This window comes from Microcebus murinus, chromosome 11 (assembly GCF_040939455.1).
Source record: "Microcebus murinus isolate Inina chromosome 11, M.murinus_Inina_mat1.0, whole genome shotgun sequence".
Classification (NCBI taxonomy): Eukaryota; Metazoa; Chordata; class Mammalia; order Primates; family Cheirogaleidae; genus Microcebus; species Microcebus murinus.
Genome location: NC_134114.1, coordinates 11,327,215 through 11,343,287, shown reverse-complemented (window position 1 = coordinate 11,343,287; position 16,073 = coordinate 11,327,215). Strand labels below are relative to the sequence as shown.

Genomic DNA, 16,073 nt, shown 5'->3' with positions numbered 1-16,073 from the left:
TGTGGCTCACGCCTGTAATCCTAGCTCTTGGGAGGCCGAGGCGGGCGGATTGCTCAAGGTCAGGAGTTCAAAATCAGCCTGAGCAAGAGCGAGACCCCGTCTCTACTATAAACAGAAAGAAATTAATTGGCCAACTGATATATATATATAAAAAATTAGCCGGGCATAGTGGCACATGCCTGTAGTCCCAGCTACTCGGGAGGCTGAGGCAGAAGGATCACTCGAGCCCAGGAGTTTGAGGTTGCTGTGAGCTAGGCTGACGCCACGGCACTCACTCTAGCCTGGACAACAAAGTGAGACTCTGTCTCAAAAAAAAAAAAAAAAAAAAAAAAGAAGGCAAAAAAAAAAAAATTCCATGACTACTTTTATAGAATAAGCTATAACATCTGATGGAACCCATTTGAGTTAAGAGTCACTTTGAATCCTGATAATGAGCCTCCCCACCGAGAAACCACTGGTGAATAACATTGTTGAAAAGGGATTTTGGATGCTGTCTCCAGCTAAGGTTTGCTTACATCTTTTATTTAAAACATAATCATTAATTCTTACTATAAAGGCCCTATATTTCCAAAAGTTCCTTATTTCATTCACTACCAGTACCTGGTTGCCCCCCAGAGTAGAGTTTTCTTTGGAAAGATCTAAGAGAACAAGGTAAAAATGTAGCTTACTTTCTGATTTCTTGAGGTAAAGAAAAAAATATGAGGACGTCATTTAGGTCCATTCAGAATTCAAACTATTCATAAAGAAATTTAATTCTACCAAAATCCCACTGAAGTTGTCCACCATTTGACATCATCCAGAATTAGAACTCAATTTTCCTTCATTCGGGTAATGAAAATAACACACAACAAAAGAGACTGAAAGGAGTTGAGTAGTTAATACAGCTGGAAATCTTAATGATCCAAAAGTCCCAGTAATAATATTTTGTCTACATAAAGCATCTCTCAGCCAAGAAGCTCACAGTTAGACATAGTCAGAGACACGGTTGTCCTGTACATGTTCCTGGGATGCACAGATTAGCATTTTAGCTGGGGAAAGCTGTTGGTAGGTACTGGCAGCAGGGCAGATTTGAGTGACAGAAAGCCACAGAAGAAAGTGTTGTTGGCAAAGGAACGGCTTCCACTTTGTCCTTTCTCTCCTCTCCCAGGCTCTCAGCCCATCCTCTGCAATGGCCCAGGACACAGCCTCATGCCCCAGAGGAAATCTTGTCATGTTAGTCAACAAAAGTCCCATACCCTAAGCACCTGGACTTACAGCTATCTTCTCTCATAAGACAGGTGTCTGACAGTTCTGCACTCGGTTTGGCCAAGATGCCAGCTCTTCCAAAGGGCGTTTGACTTGAATAGGACTCTGGGAATTCCAAAGGGAAAGGTCTCTAGTAAGGAGAATTGGAGGTAAGTAGAAGAATGAGGCTGGTAGAGTAGAAATGACACATCTGGAAGACAGGAAATCTGTACCCATTTGGACTTGACCACAAGACAGTCTCCCTAGGCCTCGATTCTGTCGTCAGCAAAGCAGGGGGCTGAGGGGTGGCCACAGAGTTGTCTTCCAGTTCTGGCACTGAAGATTCCAGGAGGACCACGGTGCCTTCCCCACACTGGTGAGCCATGGGGCCGGCCCTGCCCGGGGGGGGGGGGGCAAATAGTGCAGAGACAGGGGCTATGACTAGGTTACAAGCACAGAGTGAGTCAGCCTGGAGGTTAGCAGAGGCCAGCCAGCCGGAACTCAGCCCACACTGGGCAGGGATGTGTGGGTGGTGGAGAACGTTCCCTCACAGCAAATCTCTCACCACAGCTGCCTGCGTTTCACCTTCTTTGCCATCCTGGGAGATGAGATGCGATGAGTAGAAAAACACTCACAAGGCAAAGGTGGTGAGTAAGCCCTGTTATTACAAAGGAGACTCTACCACTCTCGACAAGCCGTTAGCTTTACCAGGGCTTCAATGCCCCTTATTTGAGTCCCTTGACTCTGTGTTAAAGATGCTGTGATTTTTGTCACATGACTGATACAGTAGAGAAACGTTGGACAGATTCTCAGGTAATTCTGATTCTATTTCTTAGAATTTTTTTTTTTAAAAAATCAACCTCATCCATCGTACACTACAAATTATCCCTGTGCTTGGAGACCTGTGTTCAACATTAGCAAACCTCTTACCCTTATACCTGATCTTAAAATTAAGCTAAGAGTAAAAAGTTTTATTATGTACTTGTTTTTAATAGTCAAAAGTTTAGGACAGTGGATGAGTGTGTTTCATAATTTTTGTTTGCAATGGAAGCCACAGTTAGACATTTAAAGCAAGCATAACAGGCTAACAACCTCTCCTTCCTGTGGTTAAAATGATAGGAAATGATTTATAAACTGTCATCAGAGTTAGCACAGCTAAGCAATATTGGCATTTATTTCATTGGTTAGCATGATCTAAAACTCTTGGTGAACTAAAATAAAAAGTGTAATCTTCATCCATTGTCAAACAATGAGGAGATTCATAACCCAAAAAAGTTTTAAAACTTAAATGGGAATATAGATGTATAAAACCTTTTTAAAATTTGGACTTAGGCCGGGCACAGCGGCTCACGCCTGTAATCCTAGCACTCTGGGAGGCCAAGGTGGGAGGATCACTCAAGGTCAGGAGTTCGAAATCAGCCTGAGCAAGAACGAGACCCCGTCTCTACTAAAATATGGAAAGAAATTAATTGGCCAACTAAAAATATATAGAAAAAATTAGCCGGGCATGGTGGTGCAGGCCTGTAGTCCCAGCTACTCAGGAGGCTGAGGCAGGAGGACCACTTGAGCCCCGGAGTTTGAGGTTGCTGACACCGTGGCACTCTAGCCCGGGCAACAGAGTGAGACTCTGTCTCAATAAATAAATAAATAAAATAAAATAAAATAAAATTTGGACTTAGATGCATAACCAAGAGTTATTTTAGTTTGATATTGGTAATCTATAACTCAAATCTTTGGGGCATAAGCTAATCACTAGAGAAGCCAAGGAAAGTTTGACAATAAGAAGCTGAAATCATTTTACTAACCTCTAAAAGTCAGATATGGGCTATACTTGAATGCAAAATACTATGTGCAATAATTGCAACGAAAATATTAATAAAACCATAAAAACTTTATTGCCTTCTGAAGACCAAGTCCATTTTCCAACAATTGATTAATTCAAATAGAAGTCTCTACCTTCTTGATTTTGGCCCATTTTTAATCCCTCCACAGAAAACTGTGAAAGTCTTATTAAAGAGTTTTGTGGAAAACCACTAATTAAAGTGAGGTTTATATCTTACAATGGAGATTATAATGGAGATTCTTAAATATTTGTTGATTAATTGTTGTACAATGTTACTCTATACCACTCACATTAACCAAGGATTAATCTTGGTCCTAGAATGAAAAAACATATTTGAATGTCATTAGGAATAAGTGGATAAAAATGTAGGTGTATTACCATCATTAAATTAATAAAATAATTGTTATATACTTACTTGAAATATGGAACATATAATAAGCTTTCTAGTGACAGTGGCCAAATAGCCATCATCTCCAAGAATCAAGAAAAAAGAAATGTTCAGGAAAAAGAAAAATTCATCCCACAGTTAGATGAATGAACTATAAGTGACAAGATCACAGAATATTACAGAGCCATGAAAAAATGAATAGGACTTCAGCCAGCTGACTTGAAGGATTTCCAAGAGGTGGTGGTGAATACAAAAAGATAAGATGCAGAGATATGTTCATGTTATGATCTCATCTTTGTAATACAAAAAAGAACCCACAAACTTATAAATGTATTTACATGTGTTTGTACACATGCTTATGTGTATGATGCATGCATGTCTATATGCATAGTCATATGTGGCCATATGGCATACGGTTACATAGAAAAAGGTACTAAAATGTTCACACCAGGTTGTTCTCTCTAGATCCCTTTTTCTGGGGAACTAAAGAGAAAAGGGGAAGGGGAAGGAAAAAGGAAACCAAACCAAAAAGTGTGATTTCACTGGTATAAAAGTATATGTATGTATTAAAGAAATAAGAAAAATAGGCCGGGCGCTGTGGCTCACGCCTGTAATACTAGCTCTTGGGAGGCCGAGGCGGGCGGATTGCTCAAGGTCAGGAGTTCAAAACCAGCCTGAGCAAGAGCGAGACCCCGTCTCTACTATAAATAGAAAGAAATTAATTGGCCAACTAATATATATATAAAAAATTAGCCGGGCATGGTGGCGCATGCCTGTAGTCCCAGCTACCCGGGAGGCTGAGGCAGCAGGATCGCTCGAGCCCAGGAGTTTGAGGTTGCTGTGAGCTAGGCTGACGCCACGGCACTCACTCTAGCCTGGGCAACAAAGCGAGACTCTGTCTCAAAAAAAAAAAAAAAAAAGAAATAAGAAAAATAAAGAGATTAATGTGACTTACAGGGATGGCTTTGGAATATTAAAAGAAAAGTTACAGAGTAATGTGTCTTGTCTGATTCTCTTATTTTTTATTTTTGAAGATAGCTTAACTTTTTCTTTTTATAAAATTAACACTTTCTCATTATAAAATATGTTAGAAAAATAGAAAAGCAGAAGAAAAAAGTCCAAATGATCTATAATGCTAACAACTTCTGCTACCACCATCAAGTTCTTGAAGCATGTCCTTCCAAGTTCTGTTATTAAGGAATGTGATCGTGCAGGTACTATAACTATAACCTTCCTTTGGCAGGTCAAAATAAATCGACAGTAGCTCTGCTCAGGTGCTCCATCCTCGCTGACTGAGCTTCACAGCTCTGTTAGCCTGAGTGTCCATCCACAGCCCCTGGCCCCTCACCACAGCGGGCCGGAAACTCAACCACCTTCTGTGTCCACACCCCCACCCCCAACACCAGGAGCATGAGGAAAATTCTAGGCCCCATCCATGCCCCTCCAGAAGCAAGAGCAACTCAGGCAAACTAAATCCTGGCCCACTCTCTGTTGCCTACTTTTCTTCACAGTGCTCTCCCCAGGTTCACAGACATCTCCTTCCACAGCTTCAAACGTAAAACTGGAGCAAAAGCCCCAAGCTCTCAGCGTTTGCCCCAGCTTCAGTGACTGTTAGAGGCAAGGACCCTCAAAGACCCTCAACTCCCCTATGATTCGTCCTACACACGGACTTCGCCCTGGAAAATTCCAGCTATAGCTCTGAGAAGAATGCAGTCCATGACGTGCTGACCACGGGATGCTCCAGGGTGTGCTGACTGCAATTGTTCCCGACCACCTGCCAGGTTGGAGATGAGTAACCAGTCAAAAACAGGATACCGATAAGACGCTGATTGGGGCTGATTAACCCAGACCCAAGCCTCATCGTCAACACTCTATTTTTTTTGCCTCTACTTCCTTGTTTTTGTATGCTTATAAAACCTACTAAAAATCTAAGTAAAGCAGACCTTGACAATCATTCGCTTGGTCTCGTTCCTTTCTCTCGCTCATCTCTTTCAGGCACGGTCCCCCTCGCCCCCGCGAGTAACAGAAGGTCCCGCGGGTCGGGACAAGTGACAACCCTCCTTCCTCTGAATTCTCTCCCAGAAGTATGTGACCAAGACTACATGTTTTCCTCCCTACCCTTTCTGGGTGTTCTCTCTCTCTCTCTTCTAGACAGCTCCCCAGGGACAGAGGGATGGATTTTAGACCTTGATGTGCTAATCTAGTGAATCCTCTCTAGGCAAAGCCTGGATTTCGAGCCTATTGTGTAGCAGGAAAACCCTATTTTGAATGTCAAAAGCTGACAATTTCTTAATTTCCCTTGACATTTCTGTTGGAATGCCAACAAATCCCCACATATCCACCCCAGCAGTTCCCCTTACCTTGGGCTAACCAGGGATAAGGTAACACACTCCAAAGTGCAAATAGCGCTTTAAGCTTTTTCCTGAGATTACCTCTGTTTCACAAAGAAATAACTTTTCAGTAATCATCAATAGCATTACTTTTCTCCAAACTTATTCTTGGTTGCATTACAACATAATTGGGTGCATCGACTATGTAGGGGCCAAAAGAAAACTTCCCCTTCATCCTCAGAAGGTTCCCCGAATATAAACTGACAAAGGGCAGATTAATAGGAGAAAAGGCATACAAATTTGACAAATTTGACCATAGTTTTACATGACATGGGAGCCTTCAGAATGAAGACCCAAAGACACAGGGGGAATTGTCCATTTTTATGCTTAGGTTCAACAAAGTACAGACAGCCATATAGAAATATGACTGGACAAAAAGGGCTGATCTAAGGCTAATAGACCGAGGGGGGTTACCCAGCAAGGCCTGTCTGTCTAGATTCCTCTCGGCCTCTGAGCTGCTTTCCTTCCTTCTGGGTCTGGGGCAGGACCCTCTCTGGAATGGGGGTCTTATGACCTATAAGCAAATGAGGCAGAACAGATAATTTCTTTATGGCCAGTTTTTACATAGACAGGGGTGGAGGGGGTAGGGAATTAGAGTAATATTTGGGGGGTTTAAGGCTGGTTTCTGGGAAAGGGGGTTCTGGTTTCTGTGACTCACAGAAAGATAGATTCTAGTTTCTATGGCTAGCCTCGGGGGAGCAGGAAGGGCAGGGACAGGAGAGCAGGAGAAGATGAGAGAAAAACTTTTGCTTCTGAGACTGCTTCTGTGGTCTTCATTTTGTGATACCATTTTCTGAGCCCCAACAGTTGCATTACGAAATAATTTTTTTTTTTTTTTTGAGACAGAGTCTTGCTTTGTTGCCCAGGCTAGAGCAAGTGCTGTGGCGTCAGCCTAGCTCACAGCAACCTCAAACTGCTGGGCTCAAGCAATCCTCCTGCCTCAGCCTCCCTAGTAGCTGGGACTACAGGCATGCGCCGCCACCATGCCCGGCTAATTTTTTTTTTTTTTGTATATATATTTTTAGTTGGCCAATTAATTTCTTTCTATTTATAGTAGAGACGGGGTCTCGCTCTTGCTCAGGCTGGTTTCAAACTCCTGACCTCAAGCAATCTGCCCGCCTCGGCCTCCCAGAGTGCTAGGATTACACGCGTGAGCCACCGCCCTGGCCGCGTTACAAAATAATTTAAGCAGAAAAGTAATTCCTGCCATACAAAACAAAATAGAAGGTACTTACAGGGGATGAGAAATTTCTCCCCCATAAAAGACAGGTTAATAAGAGAAAGGCATACAGATGTATTTAATATAACTTTTACATGACACAGGATCCTTTAGAATTGAAGACCCGAAGAAACAGGTGTTTCTTTGAAAAATTTATAGAAGCCCATGGGTTTGGACTGAAATCCTGCACCAGGCCCAGCAAACCAAACCAAAATGGAGTAGCTCCTGCTAAAGTTCCCCGCCACCACGCTAGTGCCATTGATTAGTTGTTTATCTTACCTTGCGAGAAATCAGGAGAGAGAAAGAATGAAGCCACATGCCTAAACAGGCCAGTTTTAGCCGGCAGAAGAAAGCCCCTTCTGCTTTAACCTTTACAAGAAAAGTAACTGATATGGCCAAGCCACTTTTCTTTCTTCGTTGCTGCCTTCCTCAGCCCTTCTCTGTCTGTAAAGCCAGACTCCTCTGCTCAGCCTTTGAAAGACACTGCTTCCATTATGTAGAATTTACCCACATCTCAAATCACAAAAGCCAATTAAGATCTGTAAACGTGTTGTAATTTTGTCTTTTGACACAGGTAAACTTGTGCATTTTTTAGGCTGGGTTTGATAAAGAGGTGGCAGTCGTGGAGAAGTACGATTGGACAAAGGGGTATGATCTGATTGGACAAAGGGGTATGATCTAATGGTAATAAACTGGGGGAACTTAGCAAGACCTGTTTGTTCAGATTCTTCTCCGTGTCCCTGTGTCTTCAGAGACAAGGATGTTCCCTTCCTCTGGGCATAAGAGGGCACCTCTCAAACCAGACGCCATGACCTGCTTCAGGGGAGCAGGGGGTGGAGGAGAGAGAGACCTTCCTGCTTCTGCTGTTTCTCAGATGCCAAAGTGGCGTATTTAGGGACAGCACGTCCTGAACCCCATCATAGCCAACTAAGCAAACATAAACCAAGGAGCACAGTGTGAATCTACAAGGTGTAATCAACGTAATTAGGTTCATCAAATAAAATTTCTGGATAAAATGTTGGATTTTCAAAATGTGATGAATGATGGGGAGAGGTAGAACTTAGAAACCTCAGGCCCAAATGTGAAATGACCGAAAGGTGCCTGGGGCGGGGGGTGTCGCACGTAATGATCCAGATCTTTCAGACAAGCAGGCTCGTGTGGGGAGAGCCAAACCAAGTGGCTTCCATTGCCAGGCAGGGCCACGCGGCACCACGGGAGAGAACCAACATGGAAAAGGCAAAGGCAAGGTCAGACCCCAGGTCCCCAAACCAACCTAGAGGGCACAGAGAGGTTCCCAAGTCCCAGTCAATAAGTCAGAACGTGGCACTCCGAGGTCCAGGCTGGGCAGTGAGGCACAGGTTGACACATGGGCAAAGCCAAGGCCAGGACGCCAGTGCCAAAGCCCAGGTAAAGCAGGTAGGCACAGATCGGAGGACAGCATGAGGTACTGGAACTGAGCACAGAAAACTGGTCATAGCAAGAAGGCAAGAATGCATGAAGGAGGATGGCAGAGGAGGCCATGAGGTGGATCCTTGGAAGTAGACTGACCGTGGCCTACCCTCTGCCACGTTTCAAGCAACCTTCCTGGTGTGGGCAAACAATGTCTGGCAGTCAGGTGTTACCCACCAGAGCGAGAAAGGCCCTGAAGCTGTTAGCAATCGCAGCCAATCTCTAGAGAGGCTTCCTGGCTCTAGTAAAGAACTAGAGGCAGGGTGTGGTGGCTCACGCCTGTAATCCTAGCACTCTGGGAGACCCAGGCGGGAGGATCTCTCAAGGTCAGGAGTTCGAAACCAACCTGAGCAAGAGCGAGACCCCGTCTCTACTAAAATATAGAAAGAAATTCACTGGCCAACTAAAAATATATAGAAAAAATTAGCCGGGCATGGTGGCGTATGCCTGTAGTCCCAGCTACTCAGGAGGCTGAGGCAGGAGGATCCTCTGAGCCCAGGAGTTTGAGGTTGCTGTGAGCTAGGCTGATGCCACGGCACTCTAGCTGGGGTAACAGAGTGAGACTGCCTCCAAAAAAGAAAAAAAAAATACTAGAGAATTCCAAGGAGGCACATAAGAATGGGTGAGAACCTGCCTTTAGAATGATGGGGTCCCTGACACCAGATGTTCATGTCTCTGCATTCATGAAGGGAATCATGAATGCATTTTCAAAGGGTGCATTTAAGCTGCAAAGGTTTTTCCATTCCTGGCATTAGAATCGAAGTTGTAGGGCAGGGTAAGTCTGCAATGTATGGAGCCATTCATAGCTAAAGTAAGAGGGAGGGAGAGAGGAGCTGCAAGGCTAGGTTAGTGGGAAAAGGTACAGTGACTTCATAGGTGCAAAAGTTCTAAAGTCAATGCCATTACAATAGGTCTCTATTAAGTATGGAAAGAAACACACTGTAGAACCAAACAGATGGTACTCAGAAATTCAAAAACAATGAATCTAGTGGCCTTTCTAAAAAAAAAAAGCCAGTTCCTAGCAATAGCTGGTGGCTGGCCAACATTCTCAGCTGGAAACTATAAACTCACTTTATTTGGGGACATCTAAGGCCTCGGGGCAGGATGTGATGAGTCCAATAAGTGCTGACAATCCTCCCTGCAAATATTTCCAGAATACATCACCTCCAGGCCGTTCTCACCACCTGTGTCTGAGTGCGAGCTCTCCTCAGTCCCCACCTGGATTCCGGAAACAGCCTCCCAGCGGGTCTAGCCGGGCCAAGCTCTCTCCTCTGCTCCCATCTTCAGACAAATGCCACAATACGCTTTTCAGTAATGCCCCAGGAGCCACCCACGGAAGTGACGAGCGGATGTGCCAGGGATTCTCTCTCCTTGTGTGTCCTGAAAGCCCTCCTGTGGGTCCCGTGTGGGCAGATCCACTGTCCACGCACTAAACACCCACCCCAGGGCAGGGTCTTTGAAGAGAACCTGCCATTCACAGGCCCAGCTTTGGTCTCTCAGCCAGCTGCCCTGGGGGCAGGCAGGCCCCAGCGCAGGGAACACACTGGGTGTTGGTCATTAAGCTCCTCTGCCCTCCCCTGGTGTGCAAAAATTATATTCATTAAGTCATCTTTCCCTCCCTCCCTCATCCGTCCATTCATTCATTGAATAAATTTTCATTTCATAAACATCAGTGAACACCTAATACATGCCAGGCAACGTTCTAGGAGATAGGGGTATCACAACTGAATCAATATTGAAAAGACTGTGAATACCTTTATTCTTAATGGCTCACTGCCACGAATGACACCCTTTCTCAGCAGAGCAAACCCCTAAACACTGTAAACACGGGAATGGTAGAACCAGAGAGGAAGAACATTTCAAAATCAACCTACATGGCATCCACAGGTCTGCAGAATTCTCTTGAAGGGGAATCTCACGTGGTACTGGTTTTCCACATCAACTCTTACCTTTGGCACCTCAAACTTGTCTCTGCTTTCCCCGGGTCTAACTTCAGGGTCCCTGGATCATCTCAGGATGGGGGATGCTGACACCTTCCCCCTACCTGCTCCTGCTGTTGTCTCGTCCCTCTTTAGACACGAAATATCACCCTGGGGACATCAGCTGGGCATCATGAACTTTGACAACAGCTCTCCTGGATCACTCTTTTCAGCTCAAAAAAATGAGAAAAGAGCTTTGAATTTGGGCAGGTTTGAGTTCCAGTCCCAATTCACTCACTTCGTAGCTGTGTGATCTTAGGCAAGTTGATTCGCATCTCTGGGACTCCAAGAAATGAGAACTGTCAGAATCACCACTAACATGTATTTGGTTCACCCTGGGCAAAGCATGTCACATGTGTTACCTGACACGAGGCTCACAACTGCCCCTCCAGGTGCACATGCTCGCTCTTGCCATTTTACAGGTGAGGAAACTGAGGCCCGGAGAGGTAAGTGGCAGGGTCAGGACCGGAACCCAGGCAGCCTCTCTCCAGAGTCCCAGTTCTCTCAAGAACTCTACTGCCTTGCCGGCCTTCCGACAGCAGCCCCCTCGTAAACACACGCAGAAACCCACCAACGCGCCCCCTGTGAGCCGTCCTCCTTCTTGGCCACTGCTCCGTGTCCCCCAAACTGGCTGGAATAACTTTCCAGGTCTAGGACATCCTTTAGGATTTAACACAAACAGCCATATGTCTGAGGAACATAAAATATTGAAAAGTAAGTCTTTGTTTTACCTTCTCACACAAGAGCGTGTTCCCTTGTTTATGGGATGTGAGAAACCAAGGTTGCCTTCTTGCTTGCTGAGTGTAGTCTACTATTCTGAGGCAGGTCTTCAAGAGTAAGTAAAAATTATTGCTTTCATTATAAGCTCTCCCCACCAGCTCTAGAACTCCACGACTCGATGCACAGCATGCTGAGCGACTGCCTGACAAGACGGCTCCCCGCCATTTCCTCAGGTGAAAAGTTCAACCCCAGGAAGTCGCAGCACAGCGCCGGGGCCATTACTGTGAAGGATCGTCCTGCAGGCTGATCCCGGTACATCACGCTGTTGCAGTGGGTGATGACACACAGCGACGCCTAAATCATAAGAACCAGCTCCGTCGAGAAGAAAGAACACAAAGAGAAGCACTAGCCAGCTGGGATTAACCTCTTCGGGATCACTCGAAACCAGGAAGGCTCAGAAAAGCTGTCACTTCCTGAAGTTGTCACTTCCTGAATTTCCTTTCAACAGGGACTTTGGAATCAAACAGGCCTGGCCCCTCACCCAGGCTCTGCCCCTAACCCAGTGTGTGACCTTGGTCCTGTGACTTCTCCCAACCTGTCCCCTTACCCATAAAGCAGAGATAATCATAAAACCCACTTTGCTGGATTGCCCCGAAGGTGAAAGGAAAACGTGGTAGGCAAACCAAAATAGCATCTGTAGTGTAGTCTGTAACGATATTTCTGACTCTTTTTAAGTCCAAAACCTTTGATGGGATCATTTTTCTGTCTCTGTTTCATTAGTAGTTTAACAGTGTTCATCACAGCTTTTCACAGTAGACATGTAGGATCATCATACCCAAAGTATAGAAAATTCTGCTTTCCGGTATCCTGAGAACCAGACTCTCCACACATCCTTAACACAATTATTAGTCATAACCATAACTCCCGAGGCACTGTGTCTACTAACGTATCTTCTGAATCATCAAAAAAACAAATTGAATTATGTTTTAAATGGCACCTTTTCAAATGTACTTTATTATGTTGTTTTTCTGGATATGCATTTGCCAAGGAAGAGACACTCTTTGCTGACATTTAAAGACAGAGTGAAATATCACTCCCCACCACCCATTTCTTGTTATTTCTATTTAATTGAGAATGGGTACAACAAGAGTTAATAAAGTTTCCTCACTCATTCACCTGATGAAGATTAGAAAATACACAAACCTTTGAAGGAAGTTGTTTAGCAGTCAGGGTCCCAGCAGGAAACAGGTGGCACCCACAAATCAGGAGTATTAACAGAGGTGTGCGCCCACCTCACTCTTCTCCCACTTTCTGACCCCCTCCTTTGCCTGGCGTTGGCCCCACCCAAGGGTGCCGTTCCTACAGCAAGAAAACTGCCATCCATGTGACAGTCTCGCAGGGCAAAAAAGGGAGACGGGTGGATTCAGAGGGACCAAAGAAAGATACTCAGCATATTTTCCTACCCCCCTTATCCAGCGATACACGATGCCATGGAGAAAAGTTTGTTTTTCTAATTAGCTACAATGTGAAGGCTTAAAATCCTCTCCAAAGTAAGCAAAAAGCTAAAAAAATAATTATGCCATTATGTGGATGTTACTTCCGTATCCCTGGAAATAGTTTTGAGAGAACATTTTATTCATTCAACAAGTCTTTATTTCTTGTCTACTTGAGACATCAACCTTTCTACTAGATTGCAACATACGCATACCTGACCACACCTCACATTCTCAAAACTCACACACTCAGACTACAGTGTTTATGAGAAAAATAGGATTGGCCAGAAAACTCCAAACCTGGGCAACTTTGTAGCCAGAATCCTCACAAAAACCATAATTGGTTCCCGGGGAGAGAACTTGAACAGACAGACCAGGCAGGCAGCTCAGCCCGGCTGGAGGCTGCCAGTAGGCCTTTAAAAATGCACAGAAACAACCAAGTAAAAATGTCTAATGATTTAGTTAGAGCAGAGCTAGGGGGTGCGGAGGAATGCAGGCGGGAGGGGAGCTCTGAGCCTGGGCCCAGATGACAGCACACGATCTAACCAGCCCAGAGCCGTCTTGCAAAGAAAGGAGCCCCAAAAAGAGGCCCTCACATTAATTCTCTTAAAGTGCAGCCGAAAGGCTCTTGCTGCTTGGGCAGCAGCTGAATGGAGGGCTTCTCCTCTTCTGATGAAGGTTATAATTCCACCATCTATTCTGGCTTTCCTGCATGTCTTCACTTGAGTCCATAGAAAACAGCCCCAAGACAAAGCTTACCTTGCTGGGGGTGGGGGGGAGGGTCATTGCAAGAGTAAGAGAAAAAGGGGAATGAAGCAGGGAAAGAGGGAACAAATTTAAGGTTGTGTGTTCCCAAGATGGCCACAGCTTCACAACAGCCCTGGACTCCGGGTCATGTGGCCATCTTGAGAAAGATCGCAGGGAACCTCATGTCTCGGGGAGATTGGAGGAAGGGGAGGGGAGCAGTTTACCTGCCAGCTTCTCTGTCTCCTGTCCTACATTGGTAAAGCTTACCTCAGGGAACAAGAATTCTGCTAACTGCCGGGGAGTGTCCCACTTCCAGAAACCAGAAGCAGCAGCTGAGGAAACCAGCGCCCCTGAGGGGCCAATCAATCGGGCAGGTGGGCGCTGCTCCAGCTGTCACAGCCTCCGACCCGGCCAGGTCAGGCAACCAGGTAGCTCCACGAGCGTCCCTGAGGCCTCTCTGGCCAGTAAGGGGGAGATGGGGGTGCAGAGCAGATTGGGAAGGTGCGAAACTGGGTTCAGCGCTGTCATTATCCCCTTATTTATAAATCATTTGTGAGCGAATTCAGGTCCTAAAAGCCTACATTACAGCAAAACAGACCCACCGTAAACAGACATAAGCACCTGCCCTCCAGAGCCATGTTCTTATTAAATATGGAAGATAGGCACCCACATAGCACGCCGAGACCCATCTCACCTGGATTCCCATGACCCCATCCAGTAACCTGTGCTTCAGGGGACAGCAGAAGGACTTGGATGCATATCTGTTCTTATCTCTCCTGGCCCAAAAGCAGGTGTCCTCAAACTACGGCCTGCGGGCCACATGCCGCCTGTTGGGGACATTTATCCGGACCGCCAGGTGTTTTTTCCCCCCGCTGCCTGTCCGGACTGCCAGGTGTTTTTGCCCCCGCTGCCTGTCCTGCTTAGCAGCCGACTCATCCCGGGCCCACAGTGCGCATGTGTGGAATGTGCGCCGCACTCTCCAACAGCCCTCCAGCGGTCTGAGGGACGGTGAACTGGCCCCCTTTTTAAAAAGTTTGAGGACCCCTGCCCAAGAGCCTTCAGTGCTTCTACAGGTGTTCATGGTGGTAAATTCCATGTTCCATAATTGAGCACACAGGTCACCTTTTCAGCGAGTGTCCTTTTCAAGGACATATTTTCCAAATCAAGACCTGGCAGCCCTGGGTCCTTGGCTCCCCACCCCTCCGCCGTCTCCTCCACCTGACTGTCCCTGTCCCACTTCTGCTGCTGAGGGCCAGGGCTCGAGATTGGTACAGGAGAAGGGGATAAAACTGGAATAACGTTCACCCCGAGGCAATCACTATCTCGACATGCCATCATGATTATCTATGGATTAACTCTACAAACTTTGCAGTTGCTTCCATGCAAAGTTACGCAGCTGCAGGGTTTTCCGTGATTCCCTTAGGACTGTCACATACCTGAATGTAAGCGTCAGAAAACTTATCAAATAATAGGATATGTCCATGCCTTTCTGCACTCAGACACTCATCGAGTTTTCCAGGTTGATGGGATTAAAGATGCTTCATTATTTCCTTGAGTTAAAAATATATACATCAAAAGTCTATGCAAATGGAAATGGTGGCTATGCTGTTCTGACAATACCCACAAGTGCACTGGTGCTTCACATCTTACCAGTTGTGTGTGGAATCTCACGCGGGGGACCCTCTGTCCACACTTGAGTGGGCGGCAGCCGACAAATCCAATGGGTAAATACCCCTCTGGGCTGCTAGGTTCAGGTAATGAAGCAAATATCTTCAATTTAATCTCCAAGTGAACCTACTGCCTAAACAAACTATTCCATAGACCAGTTTTTGATCTGAAGTGTTCCTCTGAACACTGGTAATCCAGCAAGATGGTAATAAATTTTCACACACACACACAAACAAACAAACAAAAAAAAAAAAGGGGAGAGAGGGAAGCTTCCGTGAGCAAATAAATTTGGGAAAGATGAGGTTACACAGATATGAAGGATCATCTTCACTGCAGGACTTCTCAGGGCTTCTAGGTACAGTGTGTGTTGTGATTCTCCCTCTCTAAGGGAAATACAACATGCAGTATTTCTCTCCTCCTCCAACCTCCTCACCCGTTTTTCCCCCTTTTTTGCTAGTGTGATGGTTATTTTTATGTGTCAACCTGGAGGGTGGTTTTGGATGACATTAACATTTAAATCAGTGAACTTAGAGTAAAGCAGATTGCCCTCCATAACGTGGGTGGGCCTCATCCAAGAAGCCGGAACAGAACAAAAAGGTTGGCCTCCCCAAGCAAGAGGGAATTCTCCAATAAATTGCCTTTGAACTTCATCTGCACCATTGGCTCTCCTGGGTCTCAAGCCTGCTGGCTCAAACCACAGATTCTGGACTTGCCAGTCTCCATAACGACACAAGCCAATTCCCCATAATATCTCTCTCTATATTTACATGTACACAAACACGGGTGCTCCTGGACTTATGATGGAGTGATATGCTGATAAACCTATCACAAGTTGAAAATATTATTAAGATAATAATGCATTTAATACCTTGACACACCTATCATAAAGCAGAAATATTGTTAAGTCAAACCATCATAAGTCAGGGATCATCCTTTTTTTCATGAAAATTATT

At 45.4% G+C, this 16,073-nt stretch overlaps 1 protein-coding gene across 1 annotated transcript in view; it reads right to left on the bottom strand.

Moving 5' to 3' along the window:
* The window catches only part of LOC105885359 (selenide, water dikinase 2-like), a 44,487-nt gene extending 29,700 nt beyond the window's left edge, over positions 1-14,787 (bottom strand). Inside the window, exons 1-4 of the mRNA XM_076007894.1 lie at positions 14,575-14,787; positions 11,420-11,566; positions 11,064-11,152; positions 1,458-1,619 (exon numbers count right to left, since the gene is read on the bottom strand). Of these exons, the coding sequence (XP_075864009.1) occupies positions 1,458-1,619; positions 11,064-11,152; positions 11,420-11,566; positions 14,575-14,787 (611 nt within the window). The remainder of the gene's footprint in view (positions 1-1,457; positions 1,620-11,063; positions 11,153-11,419; positions 11,567-14,574) is intronic.
* Positions 14,788-16,073: the final 1,286 nt, after the last annotated feature.